Source organism: Ambystoma mexicanum, chromosome 4q (genome assembly GCF_040938575.1).
Source record: "Ambystoma mexicanum isolate Mex_15411 chromosome 4q, UKY_AmexF1_1, whole genome shotgun sequence".
NCBI lineage: Eukaryota > Metazoa > Chordata > Amphibia > Caudata > Ambystomatidae > Ambystoma > Ambystoma mexicanum.
Window position 1 is genome coordinate 244,969,113 of NC_090928.1, and position 19,605 is coordinate 244,988,717.

Genomic DNA, 19,605 nt, shown 5'->3' on the forward strand with positions numbered 1-19,605 from the left:
CAGACTCCTCTTGCCTTCCTCCGACATGGCGAGGTGCGAAGTAGGCCTCAACTAGGCCTTCCGAACTTGAAGATCAAAAACCTGACGATGTAGTGGTCGATCTTCACCGGCAACAGGTCACCACTGCCGGCACTGACAAACAGTCAGCGAACGACAGATTTTCGGACATAAATAGGACAATTTATCCATAGAAAAATTCACAAATCAGAAAAAATAGCTCAAAGAGCAACTCTAAAGGAATCCCTGCACCAAAACATGCTGTAAAAATCTGAAGATGGCTACCAGGGGTGGGGCATAGGGAGATGGTCGTCACTGGATGGGTATAGTATGACCCAGTCTCCAGTGATTGGTTAATGAGAGAAAGGCCGTTTTCAAGTGCTTAAAGCAAGACTGCTTTCTTTTTTACTGAGAATTCCCAGCATGACGGCGGGAATATTCATGGGCATGTGAATCCATGCCAGTCCCCATACGCTGGAGAACAGATGTTTTCGACAAAAATAAAATATCTTTTTATGCACCCATGATTCAAAGGACAGTATATTTGTCAACTTACATTTATGGATCATAATGTGGATGGAGACGATACCTGGATACCATTGCTAGTGGCCAGGAGTCGTTGCTTCCACCTGATGCAAAACAATAAGAGACAGGTAACAGTGGAAAAGAACTACGTACCTGGACTACATTGGGATAAAGTGCAGCACATAACATGGCTGATATTAATTTGATGTTGTCTGCATTTGAGTTTGCCTGCAAAACAAAAAAGAATGATAAATAAATTAGCGTTTAGTCTGGAATAATCTGCACAGCTAGTAAGACAGCTCTTTGAGGGGTTCTACGTTATTTCGCCGAATGATTTTACATTGTGTGACTTTTCATCGCCACCCTTTCATCGCCAAAAACTCCTTTTTTTTTCTTATTTATGGGGGGCTTTGCCCCCTCAAAGTCCCCCTTACTTAAATAATCATACCCCAAACCACACCAAACGCCCCACATAAAAAAGTTTTTTAAAAAAATGTTTTTGGCGATGAAAGAGTTGGCGATGAAAAGTCCTGCGATGTAAAATCATTCGACGAAATGCGTGTATACCCTTTGAGGGTAAAGTCCAGCATAAATATAAGGCCTGTCAACCTACTGTTTGCAAACACTGCATGAATGGACTGAAGAGACAGAATCACATCTCGGATAAATGAGCTGCCCTAGGCGTGCTTCAATGCAACCGCATATGCCAAACAATTTGGGTTAACGTTCAGTACTGATGGACTAAAGCTTTACAATACAGAATCTAGTGTTGGCAAACAATTACATTTTTTTGTCAATAAGAACTAGGCTCGCAGGATAGAGCCATTTTAGATCAAACTCCTTGCCACAATGTACATGCATTATTTAGGGGTATTTAATTTCCTGTGTTTCCTGGTCCTCTTACCATATTGCATACTGCACATTGGCCAAGAAACAATAATATTGAGAGGGTAGAGAGTTTGGTTATCCCTGAGCCCGCCCTGCATCCACTGCCACTGGAAGCTTTATGCAAAACTGGATTCAAGTATTAGACCACAGTTCCTGCACATGTACATGCAATCATTTAATTCTTGATTGCATTTTGGTTACATTATACTCATTAAATACGCCAGATGTGTATTTTTAACCAGTTGGAATCCAACAGAACTGTAATACTGTTAACACCACTTGGTCCAGCGGTGTTAGTCCCCATATAAATGGAGTATAGGACTCCATGGGGGAATTCGGCAGGGATCGTCGACAGGAAGTCTGACAAAATTTGGTGGAAAGGTGGCGGATTTACCTCCAGCTCTTAGCTGGAGGTGAATCCTCCAACTTACCACTACACTTGTAGTTGGACGGTGCGGTAATGCAGTGGTAAACGTTATTACCACCACATTTTACCTGCACCGCCCAACTCGTAATGAGGCAGACTGCCTTCCACATTATATTTTGCACCTAATTCTCACACATTAATTAGGTAACATGGAAAAGGATAGATACATCAGCTCTGTTCTCAATAAACAAGAGGCTCTGACACATGATCATATCATATTCTATCTAGAGGCACAGAATTTGTCAAAAGAAAACTGTTCCAGAGGGAGGCACCTGCAGAGGATAAAGATCTACCCTCAAATCTTGGCTTAGAAAAACGGCTCACCCACAAAGAGTTGGAGGAAGACGAGCGGAGGACTCTAAAAGAACAGTATTTAGGAACAGAGTGTTAAACATAGAGCAGGCCCCTGCCCCCAGAAAGCGTTGTAGACTATGCAGAGGGTCTTGAACTTGATCCTAGCAGCCACAGGGAGCCAGTGAAGGGATTTCAGTGCCAGAAATATGCGGTCCATGGGCTTGAGGCCAAGGATAAGTCTTGCGTTTCTGTTCTGGATGAGTTGTAGTCGACGGAGAGTAGAAGAAGGAAGATTGAGAAAGAGGCTGTTGCAGTAGTCTAGCCTAGAGAGAACCAGGGCTCTGGAGACAGTGAGCCTTTGGGGGAAAGTCAGAAAAGGTACAATACCTCTGAGGAGGTGTAGCTGGTAGTAGGACTCTTTGGAGATTTCTGAGATGTGAGATGAGAAGGAGAGAGTGGAGTTGAAGATATACAAAGGACTCTGTTGTATGCATTTACTCAAGACTGATTATATTTTTTTCCATGTCCTATCTCACTTTACCTTTTAAACTGGTTAATGTATTAGCCACTACTATACTATATTGTAAGGCATCCTGTCTAGCCAACCATATGTACGTGTGTACAGAGTTTCTTGACTGGGGCTCAATGCAATGTCGATAAAACACAAATATAGAGAACACCAGGGGGGCGGACCGAGATGGCCGTCTAAAAGCAAGCTCCATACGCCCTTACCCCAGACACTGAGGACTACATAACCGAACAGCGGAAAAATGCCTGCAAACAGAGGAAGAGAGGATGGCGAATCACTGTAGATGTGGCGCTGACCGTCACTCCAAAGTCAGAACAAGAGAGGGAAACGACCCGCATAACAGGCAGCCTGTTCTGAGTGATAGTGAGTCTCCTGGCGTGATCACCTCTGCCTGGTGGAAAGTACATGCTGGTTACAGCACCCGGGTCAACGCACGGGTGTGCCGGCGAGTTGGATCGGATTAGCCCTGCAGGCTGGTGAAGAGATCCAAAGCTCGCACTGTGGAAGCTGGTGAGAATACCAGACAAGACTGTGAGCAGGAATATGGGTGGCGGATGCACAGCCGGCAGTGACGGAGGTGAGATAAGAGGCAGCTAGCGGGGAACGTGGCAGTGACATCCCCAATCCTGGGGGAGTAAGAGGAGCGATCTTGGGGAGAGGTGGCCCAGCCAGAGGGACTGAGGGAAATCATGTGAGGCTGCTGCAGCTCACCTGGAGGTGTGCACAGCACAGGCAGTGGTGTCTCCACACAGTGGAGAGACTTGGCCCAGTCTGCAGGAGGCAGCCTGTAGGCCTGCACAGAGGAGGCATGAGAGCACAGATGGAGCTACTCAGGTGAGACAGTGTGAATTGGAATGGCACAGTGGACACGGGTAGGGAAGAAATGCACCAGATGAGTACGCAGATGGCTCAGGAGGGGGATTGTGACCCCAGAAGAATCACTTGTTTATTCTGCCACCGGCTGACCTTCCAGAGGAGAAACAGAAAGATCACAGTGTCCTCACAGGAGAGACCCGACAGAAACAGATGGACAGTAATGGAGGGCAGGGAGCCTGAACATCACGTGCTGATCGAGACTGAAGGTAGCACAGGTGGGCCGGGGCAACATTGGCCAAGGGAGGTGCTGTGTCAGTGGTGAGGAGAGGGCCTGCAGTTATTGTACTTTGGTGCCAGCCTTAAAATATTATTGGGCCCGAAGACCCGCTGGACGCTTTAGGGCCCGGAGTCCTCCTGGATCCAGCTGTGGGCCTCTGCGATAAGGGATTTGTATATAAAGTGGCAGAAGTGGGAAACACCTCACTGGTTAGAGGATCAGACCGGGAAAACACTTTTCTCAATCACTACATACACAGAGGGTGGAGGCTGGAGGGGAGATGGCTTGAGGGAATACAGACATTGCAGCAGTACCGGAAAGGCGGAACGATGGAGGGAGAAAGCAAGATGGAGAAGCAGCAAAGCATTCAGACCCCATCCACGAAAGAGGACATCAAATATATTTTACAGGACATCAAGGCATTGAGGGGAGACATTCAGGCCTCTATTTCTGACCTATGGAGAAAGTGGAAGTGCCCGAGAACAGATTTGAAGGTATGGAGAACAACAACCTCAGGGTCCATCTCTTGGAGTTTGATGGTAGAATGATGGATCTGGAATCTAGGGCTGAAGACTTTTAGTTAAAGCTGTACGATTTAGAACATAGAGAATTAAGGAAAAAGCTGAGTGTGTTTGGGTTGAAGGAACAGAAGGGCAAGTCTGCTGGTGATGTTCTGAAGAAAATAAGGGTGCTGTTTAACACTTGGTTCATGAATGTGGAAAGAAAGGAGGTGGAAATCAGAGAGCACATCAAGGAGGCATGGCGAGGGGCAGAGGCCTGAGATCAGTGGTCATGAAATTCCTGAGATATAGAGATAAGGCTGAAGTGCTAGAAAAGAGAGGCAGCAGTGTAATGTATAGTTTGAGTGGGACACGATTCAAATATATTAGTATCGCTCCACTCTCGCCCTGTCCAGGTATAGAGATCGTCAGCCTCTCAACTCATGGTTCTAGGAAAGGGATAGTTGCTATTGATGGACATACCTCTTCACCCTGGTATTTGAGATCGAAGAGGTGGATTACCGGGTGACCAAGGGCTCGGAAGCCGAGCAGGTGCTGTGGTATCTCACTGAGAAAGAGACAGAGACTGAGTACCCTATCGCTGGTGAAGTGATACAGGGGAATGGGCCCTCTAGTATGGAGGGCTGGGATTGACACATTTTGTCTGTTATGAGAGGACCTGATTTGGTTATTACATGAGGTTTGGTATTGCAGTAGTGGGGAAAGGGAAGGCGCAAGTTGCTTTTGGTGGCCCATTATTAGATGGGTGTCTCAGTGTTGGGAAGGGTAGTGGCGGGGAGGGGAGTATTGGGGGGAGCACAGAGGGAGAACGGCACTTGAGAATAGCATTTGGAACAGAGACAAGGTGTTGGCTATGTCATAAAGGGAGTGGGACAGCAATTTATACATCTATGGCAGAGATAAGAACTACTAAGGGGGGACGTCCACACCCCTTGCTCATAGGTACCTTGAATGTGAAGGACATTAATTCACCAACTAAGCGTTCATTGACTGCACAGAAATTCTGTAGAACTAGGCTTGATGTTTTAATGGTACAAGAAACTAGGACGGTGAAGGGAGAGGAATGTCGCAAACCAGGCGGACTGATCGGGCAGGCGTTCAGGGACTCTGGAAATGTGAAGAAAAGGGGTTGGGATCCTAATATATATATATATATATATATATATATATATATATATATATATATATATATATATATGTTCATCCAGGATCGACTACTGAAATGCCATTTTTGCAGGTACCAATACCAGCAATATAAAAAAAACTCTAGATTATTCAAAAAAATGCCGTAAGAGCAGCTATAAACATTTCCAAAAAGGACCACATCTCCACAGCCAGATGTAACTTACACTGGCTCCCGGTCCGAGAACCCATTACATTCAAAACACTAGCACTGACCCACAAATGTATTTCCAATACTGCACCCACCTACTTGTCCAGGAAAATTAGACCTACCTGTGACGCCTACTCCCACTCACTTGTCATCCCCAGATACAAGCGGCAGAAAGCAGGGGGAAGCAGCATCCCAGAGTTTGCTCCCAAGCTATGGAATACTCTCCCACTAGCCTTACGATCTGATGCTTCCTATTGGTCTTCTCGCAAAGACCTTAAAATCTGGCTTTTCTCACAAGACTTCCAAATCTAACTTAACTCAAGCTAGATATGTCGCAATAGTCAAAATGTATTCACTGCTTACTTTCCGATCTCCAGCAACCATTACCACAACGAACACTATTAATGTAAATGTAATTAACTAATGTGCACAATGCAATGAAAGAACCTATTGCATTTCCTTGCCTGTAACCTTCTGCAACTAAGCTTTCCATGTAACCAGCGCCCAGAACATTTGGACTCATGCAGGATATGTGGAGGCTGCTCCACCCACGAGAAAAAGGTTTCACCTTCAATTCCACACCTCATGGGACATATACCCATATTGATTATAAATGTGTGTATAAAGGAGTGGTGGAAAGGGCTTGGTCATGTGAGGTGGTACCAGTCAGCTGGTCAGACCATGACATGGTCTGCATGGAGTTCTTGATGCAAGGGTTAAGTACTAGGGATTCTTTATGGAGATGCAACGAGTCGCTGTGGAAGAATGAGAACCCCCCCGGAGGGAGATCGGGGAAGCAACCACTGAGTTTTTTGTGATTAATGACACTGGTGAGGTAGGTCCCTGTATAGTGTGGGAAGCGGCGAAAGCGACAGAGGGGGCTATTGATCAGTGAAGGAGCATGTCAGAAAAGGGACAGAAACCAGATGGAGGACAAACTTCAGGCAGAGATCAGGCTCCTTAGAACAGAGAAAACAAGCCATCGATGCAGGAGCACAGGTGCAGATAAAAAGTCAGGGTGAAAAGGGAGGAGGTGAAATCCCTGGCAATAGGAATGGTGGAGCGCAAATTGAAATTACTACATCAGAAATGCTATGCGAAAGGGGATAAGGAAGATGGGCTCTTGGCAGCAATGCTCTGGTGGCGGAGAGATGGGTGGACGGGATCTTGGACACAGAGGGGCAGACACAACTTCCTAGGGAACAACTGATCAGTTTGCCATGTTTTATCGAGGGCACTATGGTGTTGTAAAAATGGGGGATCCCGAAGATATGGGATTGTATTCAGAGGGCATACCACACCCCAAATTGAGTGCGGAAGAGATGCTCCTTCCATTCGAGCGATCCAGGCGGGTAAGCCCCCGGGAGAAGATGGCTATAAAATAGGGTTTTAAAAAGTCATTTGCAGGCCTCTTGGCACCACATTTAGTGAAATTGTTTTACCACATTATGGAAAAGGGGTGGGCTCCTTGTTCTTTGAGCTGTGCCTCAATTTCTGTAATACCTAAAGAAGGGAGATTTTTACGAGTGTTGGCTTCCAGATTAGAGAGGCTTATGCCACGCCTGGTGCATCCAGACCAAGAGGGTTTCATTAAAGGAACACAGGGAGCGGACACGCTCCGGAAAACCCTGCATTTTATGGTTGCAGCCGAGGGTAAAAGGGGGCAATCCGATGCTTCTCTCCCTGGACGCAGAGAAGGCCTTTAACGGAATCGATTGAGCCTTCTTGTATGCAGTTCTGGACAAATACGGTTTTGGGCAGAACCCCCTTAATGGCATTCAAACAGTGTATTCAGACCCAACAGCGAGAATGGCAGTGAATGGTAGATTCTCAAGAGTATCCAAGTTACAAAGGGGCACCAGACAGGGATGTCCGTTCTCACCATTACTGTTTGCATTATGCCTAGAACCACTCACATAGAGGCTAAGAGGGTCCCCCAGGTGGAAGGCATTAATGGGGGGCAGGAGGGGGGTACATTTGGGATGTACGTGGATGATATCCTGCTGCATGTGCTGAACCCTCATGCCTCGGTCCTGGTGGCGATGGAAGTGAGAGCAATACTGGAGGTTCTCCGGGTTTAAAATTAATAAATCCAAATCTATCTTACTCCCGTTTGATTAGAAATGTTGGAGAGCTATTGGAGCACTGAAGCATTTAGTATCGGAAGTGAGACTGGAGAACCTTCGTTATTTAGGGGTGAATATTACCAGAACCCTGAGGGAATTGTGCAACACCAATTTCCCAACTTTGCTGCAGAAACTATAAACTGAAATGTTGACGTGGGGTAAACACCATATCATGGATGGGCCGCCTTACTGTTTTAAAGTTGAACTTCCTCCCTAGAGTGTTATAACTGGTTCAGAAGCTCCCAATATTGGCACCAGACACAATACTGAATGAAGGCAAGGGGTGCATGCTTTGCTTCTTATGACAAAGGAAGAAACCGTGGGAGGCATATGACACTCTGGTGCTTCCCATCGAACACTGGGCGCTGGGGGGGGGGGAACTCGCAGACCTCTTTACATATAACAGAGTGTCTCAGTTGTGGGTCCTAGTGCTTCACCTATGTGAAGATGGAGACAAGCAATGGGTGTGTATAGAAAATCATCAGCTAAGGCCAGCAACAGATGGGTAGTGGTTGTGGGCCCCGAGGGAGAAAATACCACGTAGGGTGAGGGAACATCCCATCTAAGGGGTTATCTGAATATATGGCAAAAAGGATTGGGGATGGGGGGGGGTCTACATGGCCATCACCATTCAGCCATATATGGGCGACGGGGGTCAGAGTAGATATTTCAGAATTGGACAGATAGCAGAGATGGTTTGAGGCAGGACCAGCGAGGGTAGGGCAAAAATGGAAGGCAGGGAAATGCATTTCCATACAAGACCTCGAAGACGTGCTATGCATAGGGAAACTGCTGGTGTTCTCCTATTTGCTGCTGAAGGGAGAGCTCACAGCAGAGAAACGGGAAACACGGGTCCAGCGGGAGCTCACACAGACTGAAAAAATCCTGAACTCACATTAGGACAGCAAGAGGTTAATTTGACTATTCTATGCCTCATTGATAGAGGCATCGAGGAAGGACACTGCTGGGCGGGAAACATGGGGACGGAAATAGATGAAGGGCTCTGGGGCAAAATGTGTAGAAGGGTGTTTAAGAAATCAGTTGCTTGCCAGTACAAAATGCACAGTGTTAAACTATTGCATCGATGGCAGTATGATCCTGACCACCTTTCCAGGATGTTTGCCGGAGTGAGTCTGTACTGCTGGCACAAATGTTAGGAATGGGCCACATGCTGGCACATGTGGTGGTCCTGTGATGAAGTGCAACTGTAATGGACGGAGGTGTTGCGGGGTGGGGGGGGTAAAGGAGACAGAGTTGATTACACGGAACCTAGACTGTATGCTGGTGATGTTTGGTTTAGAAGATATAGGAGGGGAATTGGGGTGGGGGGTGCTACACATGGAACACTTGTTATTGTTATCGGCCTGGGCGTGCCTCGCTACATATTGGAAGCGAGATAGATTAACGAGCTAGTGGGAATGGGCCACTAAAGCTAGAGCGATATATCTGATGGTGAGACTCAGAGCAGCCCTTCATGGAGGGAGTGTAGATATGGAAATGGGCTGGGAGGGCTTTGTTAGCCGGCTTCCTGCTATTTAAAGAAACCTACCCGGTATACGTGAAGCCAGGCGGCCATGTCCAGGGGTAGGGGTGAGGAGTAGTGTGTCCAGTTTATCCTGTTGTTCCCCTGAGTAGGAAGGGGTGCACAGATAACTTTTACTATAGAAGTAAATGCTGAAAAACCCAAAGTCTGAGAGAGACCTAAAGTGAATGCTACGAGGCTGAGGCAAAGCCTGAGACACAATATCTGGATAGGTAGGTTTTGTCGTAGGAGAATTCTTCAAATTCGAATGCATCACATTTTTTTAAATGAATTTGGACGCAAATATATGCGGGGAGTGGGCAAGGGTAATAATTAAGGTGGTGGAGGAAGGGGATGAGCTGAGTGTCTCCCCTGCATATATTTGCAGCCAAATGGAAAAAAAGATAAAATATTCAACAGATTTTGATTCAATGGTATCTCCTCGATCAAACCACATAGAACCACAATATCATCCGACTGAAAATGACCATAAATGAGATGAATACCCATTACCACTGAATTTAATGCAGAGTCCCCCACGGTCTGGGAGAGACCCAAAGTAAATGCTACGAGGCTGAGGTAAAGCAGGAGAAACAAAACCTGAGAAGCACAGTAAAAGTAGGAAGACTGTAGACTGGTACAAACAGAGTAATCCTGGAAGGGCCTTTCCAGGAGAACTTTTCCTGTTTCCTTGTATTAGACATGGGCTGGAAATTTGAGAGTAGGATTTGTAAACTCTTTTGGTTGGCAATCCCTTGAAACATTTGTGTTAAAGCTGAAAGTATAGTGGACGCTAATGGTGTCTATCTGTCGGCCACATCGGTTGACATTAATTTGTAGACTAGGGTGCCCCTACAGGGGCAAAGGCTCTTAAGCTTAGGTTAAAGAACTTTATTATTTGGACATTTATCCCTGGAGGTGTGAAAGAGCTGGAGAAAGCACCACTTTGTGTTGTCCCATCCCTGACATTGTCTGCTTTAGGAATGTCCTCATTATTTCTAACTATTTATCCTGTTCTTATAGGTGTTTAGTCCAATCCTAACACTGTCAGAATACTGAATAAAAACCAACACAGGTAAGTACACTTGCACACCAATTTGAATGTAATTTAGTTAGGTTTAAACAGAATGGTAATCTTTAGTAAATAATTTGAGGTGCGGTGGAGAAAGACACAGCCTTGGTACCTAATCCAATAGAAGAAATCCAATATGGATAGCCACGTCCCCTGCACACTTTCTAGACGGCCAAGATAGGCCTTTTGAACATTTTTTGTACATTTTTTGAAATACAATATTGATAACTTTCAGTCAATTCTGTAGAAAATGTCCATAAATGATTCAGTTGAAACTTTGTTTTATAAAAAACAATTTTTGCTTTTTATTTGTCGTTTGGTGAGCCCAACGCGTTTCGAGTATAAAAAACTTCATCAGGGGCGGCATTTTTCAACAAATTAAAAATTCTAATTTTTGACACAAAAAGACTTTGACACAAAAATATCCAATAACCCCAGTTTTCTATGGCTTACCCAAGATACATAAAAACCTACAAGCCCCACCATTTCGCCCAATTGTCGCAGGAACAAATAGCATCTTCCAACCACTTGCTATATACCTTGATGCAGCACTTCAACCATTAGTACAAGCCACTCCAACATACCTCAAGGACACCACACATTTTTTGAAAATTCTACAAGCTCAACACCTTACAAAGGACAACCTGATTCTTTTTACTATGGATGTCAACAGTCTATACACTTCCATCCCACACTCAGAAGGCATTGAAGCACTGGAATGGTTTTTACTAAATCATGGACGGGTAAACATTCAAAAACTGTTCGCATTGGAACTATTGACCATCATCCTCTATAACAATTACTTCAGACATAATGGTCAATATTATCTTCAGATCTCCGGAACATCAATGGGGTCCTCAGTGGCCCCATCTTATGCAAACATCTTCATGTACCACTATGAAAAGACCTTTGTACTTGATAATATACTCTGGAAAGATAAAATCAAATGCTGGCAGAGATACATCGACGACATTTTCGGGATATGGAGTGGCACCGAAACAGAATTGCTAAACTTTTGGAATTTCCTTAACAGCTGTAACCCAAAAATCGGATTTACCATCGAAATCGGCAAGCCACATGTGAATTTTCTAGATGTCACGGTGGAAATCACAGGCTACTCTGTGAAAACCAAGATATACAGAAAACCTACGGACGTGAACTTCACCAAACAAGCCATCATCCGAAACATCTGAAAGACAACCTACCGTACAGCCAGTTACTAAGAGTAAAGAGAATTACGTCAGAGGCAGACACGCTGCATAATGAATACAGCACAATGAAGAAAAGATTCTTGGATAGAGGTTTTCCTTCGGAGGTTGTTGATAGTGCCATAGCACGCATGGAAACTCAAGCCAGAAATACACTATTGGAAGGAAACCCAAAAAGAAAAGACATGACTAATCCACATACTAAGATACTCGTGTCAAAGCTTCCAGATCAAAAGAATAATACACAAAAATTGGGACATTATCAAATCCGACAGTACACTATCTGAATTGATCCCAGACCCACCTATGATGGCCTATAAAAGAGGCAGAAACTTGAGAGACAATTTGATAAAAGCAGAGAAACCCAAACAGACAACTCAGATGACCCTCAGCAAACAAAAAACAGGCACTTTCGCCTGTCTACATTGCCAACATTGTAACAACGTGATCAAAGGTGACAATATTAGACACCCACACAATGGCAAAAAAATAATGCTAAGGAACTTTGCTACATGTGATACAAAGAACGTAATCTATGCAATCCGCTGCCCATATGGTATGTACTACGTAGGCAAAACAAACAGAAAGGTTAAGGACAGGTGGACAGAGCACAAATCCTGTGTGAGGATGAAAAATTGCAAATCCCCCGTGTACAGACACTTCCGAGACGCAAAACACAATGTATCACAGATGAGATTTGTGATACTCGAAGTCCTACCACCCCTAAGTAGAGGTGGGGACCTTCCAAAACTTCTGGCCCAAAGAGAACTTTTTTGGATAAACAAACTTGATTCCATGACTCCACTTTGAATCAATGAAGATTACTATTTAGGACCGTTTTTGTAAATTACCCCTGTAATACTTTGAGCCCAAACATCTCATTCAATGATAGGAGCTCAAATATCAAAATTCAAGATTTGGCCTGACACTCCTTAAAACTTTATTCACTTTTAGCACCTGTTTGTCTAGACAAGGGATCACCTGTACCCAGTTTTTGTAATATAAATGTATAGTTTACTCATGTCATGTAAACTCACAACAATTGTAATTTGGGACTAATATTGTGAAATGTGTGACTGATATTGTGTATTATATGCTACCCCATTTTCTAAATATAAATTATTCCTACAGGTACTAGTCTGTATACCTAGGATATCTATACTGTTGGCATCTCGAGATTTGTGTACATATTCTGTTTTCAAATTGAAAGATAAATGACATTCTCTAGATTTATCTAAACTGTCTGCATTCTGATAATTCCCTTGCCAGACAATTTTTTTTTGCCATTTAGACGAACACCAGAAAGCAAACCCAATAATCTATGGGACTAATAACATTGTTTTTAATTGGTCGTTATGTGCCTAACTCTTTCTTTTTTTACATACCTTCTGATCGTGATTTACATCACCTAGTCTTTAAAAATACTGTTCAACTTCATGACTATCCTTAGCACTCATAATTCTTTTATGGCTCAAATCCAACCCGGTCCCCTAAAACGTATTTACTTGGTTTGTTTACGTCTTGGCGCGCGTGCGCGGGTGACGTCACGCTTTTCGTGACGTTGCACGCACTTGCGCGCGATGACCTCACAGCCTCTTTTCAGTATATAAACAGGGACGCCGAGTGAATCCATCACTCTGGTGCGGTTCCTGATCATACCCGGACTACTCCTGGATGCAGATGGGTACTGAACTTGTAAGTTCCTTTTGAGTTAGAGGCTTGATCCTCTCGTTTGCACTTATTATTCCGCTCAGCTAATTTAATAACCGCTTGGTTATACCATTATACCATTTAGATATCCATACCCATCAAGGCTTCACCAAAGTCTTCTTTCCGTGAGATGCACTACATAGTGTCCGCTTGACACCTGGATAAGCTCTGCTAATCTTGGACCACTCCATGAGCCTAATATATGTTCCTGGGTAAGATGGTTGCCCATTTTTTACATTCCGAATGCTACTATTTGACCCACCACTCCTAGCCTGTTTCTCTCATCACTTCCTCCGTATACTCACAGTTGCTTAAAATATTATACCACGTTCTTCAATTCTGTGTACCACAACTATGGATACATAAGGCACTTTACCCCACATTCGATATTTAATAAGAAACTATATGCCCATACTAGACAGGTCATTTGCATACCAACCTTAATTGTTGATTTTTGACGAAATCCTATAGCTTGTAGCCCTGTGGGAGATGGATTTAATATGAGTACTAAAAAATGGGATGTTGCCCTATAGACTAGGCTGACTGCCTTGTAAACAATTTATCTGTTAAAATTGATCTAAAAGTTTGATATGATGTTTTTCAAAATTGTGTAAAAACTGCTTTAAGTTCAAACTAATTGAAGTATATATGTATTTTCTTTTGTAGACTTTAATTTGTTGAAAAATGCCGCCCCGATGAAGAGTTTTTTATACTCGAAACGCGTTGGGCTCACCAAAAGACAAATAAAAAGCAAAAATTGTTTTTTATAAAACAGAAAGTTTCAACTGAATCATTTATGGACATTTGCTACAGAATTGACTGAAAGTTATCAATATTGTATTTCAAAAAATTTACAAAAAATGTTCAAAAGGCCTATCTTGGCCGTCTAGAAAGTGTGCAGGGGACGTGGCTATCCATATTGGATTTCTTCTTTGTTTTTTAGAATACTGAATAAAACCATCATTTGTGAAACACACTTATCTGGTGTCAGGTGTCTGGTCTTATCGCACAGAAGCGAACACATTTCATCCACAAACATCCAACTTCTTGCTGTCCCAAGGTGGAAGCAATGATGGAAAAATTGGCTATTTTAAGCCCACGCTAGAGGCCTGAACCGCCAGTGGGTTGTGAAGACAAGAAGCCTAGATCTGTGGCCACTGGACTATGCTTCCTGGCAAAGTACCAGTCCACAGTCAGTGTGGAGGCTGGTTTCAACCACCAGTACAACACAGGGCAGCTACTGCTGGGTTAAAGGCGAAAAGCGTCCTTTATGGGGGACGCTGGTCCAGGAAGTCCTTTGGATCAAAGAGTATGATTAGCTTCACTGGAGCCGACAGGCACAGTGTATCAAAGACTTTAGCAATGGTCCACTGGATGGAGGCAGGAGGCTTACTGGTAGGGAAGTTTTACTTAAGACCCTGAAGTCAAGGTCCTCATGTATATCTTCTTGATTCAGATACTAAGTGAGTCCCCTCAAGCTCACCAGGGTCACAAAGTGGTAGTCATGAGCTAGCAGCCTATGTCCAACTCTCAGGCGGTGTAATGGAGTGTTTCAAACATGTACATTATACACTTTTCATTAATATCAGGTAAGAGAATGTCTACACACTATTTCTATATAAAAATAGAATCTAACTATATAGAAAAGGGAAAAAGAAAATACTTACAGGCAAATGACATTCTGTAAACAGAAGATGGCACAATGTATCAGGATAAAAAACTGTGTTAGGCAAGATACCTTTCATAGTAAATAAAGAACCCTTCGAGAAAAAGAGACAGTAGTATTAGGTAAGTAAAATGCTATTCTTTCTAGGCTGGTAAATTCAAGAGAGACGAAGACGGACAAATACTGCAAATCGGGGCAGACAAATTCTGCAAATAGGGGCAGTCTTTGGTGGGAAGAGTAACCTTTGTGCCCCTCAGAGGCGTTTAAAGTTTTGTTGGAGTGAAGCCCTCAGGAGTCATTTGAAAATGAAGCGGAGTTACAGGAATGTAGAAAAGAACAAAGAAAGGAGCCACCAGAAGCAGTCAAGGAGCAGGAGAGCAACACCTGAGCCGAAAAAGAAGTTCTACAATATGCGGTTTGCTGGTTCCACTGACGGTTACTTCACAGGTTTTTTAGCGGTCACCCTAGGTTCCACTGTTGGCACACTCATGCAGATGGGGTCTCAAGACCATTGGGAAGAGCAATTATCTTCGATCCAGTGATTTCCAGGTGAGGGGACAGAGCCAGAGCAGCTGAAGTGCAAAGAGGATGGAGTTTGTGATTGTCGATGATGTAGGGCTTCCACGTCGTTCTCGGGTACAGAATCTAGTTTCTGAGGATGGGATCAGCTTGGCGGGACATTAAGGCAAAACCGATATTGGTGACAGATTGAAGAAACAACACCAGAAAGGGCGAGCCGTAGAAGAAAGACAGGGAAGGCGAGTTTGGCAGCGTGGTGGCAGTATTCGGGGAAGCACTGGCCTCTTGAGCTTTCCAGTTGGGGGGATAGAATGAGAGCGCTTGCCTCACACACTGGGATGACAATTCTTGGGTCGGATCTTCCGAGTTCTGGCAGCAAAGGAACAACATCTGAATCTGGCAATGTAGGCACACTCAAGAGCTTCAGTGAGACAAGTCCTTCAGTCATCAGCTGTAATTACCACCAGATCTGGGAAAAAGAGAGGCACTGAGGGTTCCTTCTGACCATCCTGGCTAATAGACAAATCTAGTGCTGGAGATTCAATGTGGGCCGAGCTAGACTGCATTTTCTTTCGTTGGTTGTTTCTGTATACTAGTGACAGCGGTGTTGAGGTATGTCAGGGGTTTCAGTGTGCACGGCTACGTGTGCTTGCAGACCGGAAGAGCATAGTCATAGCTGTTTCTAGGGTGCATGTATGGGGCGCTGTGCCTGTGGCCTTTGTCCACAGATGTGGGGTAAGGTATACGTACCATAGGCTTGGCTGGGGTTCAACTGCAGTGTTCTTTTTCTTAGTCCAGTGCGAATGGCTGGTCTCGCTATTTGTAGACTCCCTGCAACAAAAGTCTGAGTAGAGGGAGTGGTTTTGGGGCACCTGCATACAGGGATGAGGGTGGGGCACCTAAAAGACAGTATAGTACAGTAGCATGTCGGTATTGAGTTTACAATGTCAATACCAACATAGGACGATCTGGATCAATAACCCAAACCGTTTCCCCATGTGATGCATTTGCCTTCAGGTCAGTGGTTTCTTGATATGGAGGTTCATACAAATAAATGAACCTCTTTCTTTAGCAACATCCCTCATTTGTTTTTGTTTGTGGCCTTTATGTCATTATAGATATCCACAAGTAAAAAGGGTTAGAGCACCAAACTTTTTTGTCCTGATGAAGGTCCCCATTTACTTAAAATATGTGATCGCTTGGATGTGCGAATCTCCTTAGGAAACGACCGAAACATGCTGTGTCGACAACATTATACAGATCACATCTTGCAGTGGGCAACAGAGTCATTCTTTGTATACCCCACAGGGGAATGTGTTGGAAAGAACTCCTGTGTATAACACATGCTAACTATTTACGTTTAAAATCTAGAGCATAGGAGGATTGAATAGCCTTTGTTCAGAAGCATAACCTGTTAGACCCATTTTGTATGAACCGTCTAAATTTGTCTTACCGATGATATAATCACACTGAGTAACGCACACTTTTTAAGTGTATTTATGTTTAACTGTATTTGTTTCTATGTTTTACACTTATGAGAAACTGTGTAATAAATTGGGACGGTTTTTAGAAAAAATGTACGTTGCTCAGTGCAGTATTATTTGTAATACTTGCGCTGCATTTTGAGAGAGACCATTAGACCTGCACAGAAGAGGGAGGGGTAGCTGTATACTCATCTTTATTGTCCTTCCCCTGACATCCAGGGCGGGAAATTCGTTTGTGTGATTTATATCTTTGGCTCCCCACCCGTGCTCCAGAGTGTCTGTGAAGGCAGGATGCGAGGGACGAGTCCTTTGTCTTCCAGCCTGAGTGTGAGAATCCTGTGAGAATCCAGTTCAAACTGGGTGGCTGGCTGTCCTGAAAGGATTGCCTACCCTCCAAGTTTGAATTTGCATGGCTGTTTGATTGGCTGGGTTACCGCATAAAAGTCTGATCCTGGCAGCTGAAGAGGTAGTCGACCACTGGAACCAAAAGCAAAGAGGAAGATGAAAAAAATGCAGCTGAGACGATTTCCAGTGACCGGAGAGCCTGCTGTGTAACCGGAGTCTGCTGTAGCCCTGCCTTCCAATCGACCTGTGGACTCCAGAAATGACGACTCCGACCCAGAAGCTATTGAGACCCTCTAGACTCAAGAAATCCTGCATTTCGAGCCATCCCACGCCGTGCTGTAAACTTGCCGGGCTGCAATACCCCAATACCATGGGACCTCGAGACATTGTGCGGTGTACGGCCTTCCAAATTCCAAATCTTGCTGAAACTTTGTGGGCATCCTGAGATGTGAATCGAGTCCGAAAAGTCCCCTCACCAGAGTGCTGGACCTTGCAAACGAGGAGAATCCGACCAGAAATATTTTGTCTATCTCTGTGTTCCTGAAAAGGCACCAAATCCACAAAGCTGCAGCCAGCCATGAGGAAAACCTTGCCTGGAGCATCCCTGTGATCCTTGCTGAAAAAGTCCTTCCAGTGTACTTTCTTCTGTCTTCTTTATGAAGGAATTCAACAACCAGGGTTTTTTGCTGCAGATCATGAAGTCTTCCTGCTGCAACTCTCCTTCTGTGCTTAGGTACTGTGCTGGCCGGGGTATATTACTTACCTTAAGCCATTGTGATTTCTGTAAAGCCTTGGGGTGTTTCTTGTGATTGGCAGTCATCCCGTCCAGTTCACCAAGTGTCAAGCTTGGTACAATGTTTCTCTGAATCAGAATTATCTTGTTCCAGAACCCATTCCTCCTGACCTGTATCTTCCGATGAGGACTTGTGTCTTCGCCCCTTTCTCCTCGTTGACTTCTTTTTTGTGAAGAGAAATGGTCTTACGCAGTTAGAAGCCACTCTGCCCACCTGATCGAACAGGAAAGCAAAGGGCCTCTTCCCGAAGAGACCGAACTGAGAGGAAAAAAGCAGAAGCTGAAAAAAACCTCTCTTGGATGGTGTGATCGACTGCTGAGTAGATGCTGCAGAAAATCCAGGTAAGTTGATGAAACAGGTAACCGTAATTCTGGTCACGTAAAGGGTAGGTCACGTGATGGGTATTGCTGGAAGCGATCTGTCTCTTCAGTAAGGATTCCAGGCGTAGACTGGATAGCCGTGGCCAAAAAAAAGGGAAACGAGTAGGATGAAGTGGAACAAAGTCACCAGAAGATGGAAAAGAAACAGGTAGGAGCGGAAATCCAAGAGCGGCAGCAGGGAGAAACAGCGCGGAACTGGGGCGGGCAGAAGAGGAAAGAACGAGCAGGGTGTAACGGGCGAAACCGTCAAGGAAACGAGGAAGGCAAGTAAGATAAAAAAGTAAAGGCTGGAAAAAGGGAGGCAAAACCGGAGAGTAAGAACGGAGGAAAAAAGCAAGTCAGGAAGGGGAAAGTACCAGAGTGGGACCGGTAGACCAAGAGAATGCGGCAAAAGCCCAAGAGAATGCAGAGCGAGTAGCCGGAGCGTTATGCAAAGGGTTGCAACACGCCGGCCAAAACAAAAGAGCGTGGTTAAGTACGGAAGCGAGGAAACCGGAGACAAAAAAGACTAGAGCGGAACAACAGGAAGTGACAAGAAAAGGTGGAACATCCTAATGGCGGCGTAGTCGCCAGCGGCTCCATAGACACCAGGGATGCCTTTGTGAACACGGCATGAGACCCAGGCCCACTGCTGGAATTCTCCTACGGTGTCTTCTCCGAAGCCCCTGGACCCTCAACTAACTCTAAAGTAAAATACTTACTTGTTCTAACACTCTTCCTTAGGAACTCTGATTTTTGCTATTTGAGAACCTATCCTGACCTGCCTGTTGGACACTAGACCCGAGACCCTAGTGACCCCCCTTCTGCCACTGAGAACACTCATGCTCCAAGAATAAGGGAAAGACTTCAAAGGATTGGGGCGTTTGCCTAGAAAAGAGAATAAGGGTTTAAACGTTACTTACTTGCAAAAGAAGTTGGTTGGAAACCGTCGTGCCATTCTGAAAAGTGTATGTAAAATCTCACTTTCCTTAGAAACTGTTCCGCACTTCTAAAAGAAAGTACATGTAAGGTTATTTTACTCCACTGCAAATTGGTTGCGCCTCTTCCCAAAGGTAATGCTGTTGGCTTCTCTAACTATTTCTTTCAGAGAATAGGTGTATACGTTTCCCAACTGAGTCTTCTTCCCCTGACTTGCTGTTAGCCTGTACAGAATAAACCTGCCTTAGGTTTTA

The 19,605-nt window shown here is 44.5% G+C and overlaps 1 protein-coding gene across 2 annotated transcripts in view; it reads right to left on the reverse strand.

The window, feature by feature from the left end:
* DHX57 (DExH-box helicase 57) overlaps positions 1-19,605 on the reverse strand; it is a 1,970,484-nt gene that overhangs the window by 143,624 nt on the left and 1,807,255 nt on the right. For both annotated transcript variants that reach the window (XM_069607794.1, XM_069607793.1), the window contains one exon: positions 676-750. In XM_069607794.1, coding sequence (XP_069463895.1) covers positions 676-750 — 75 coding nt within the window. The remainder of the gene's footprint in view (positions 1-675; positions 751-19,605) is intronic.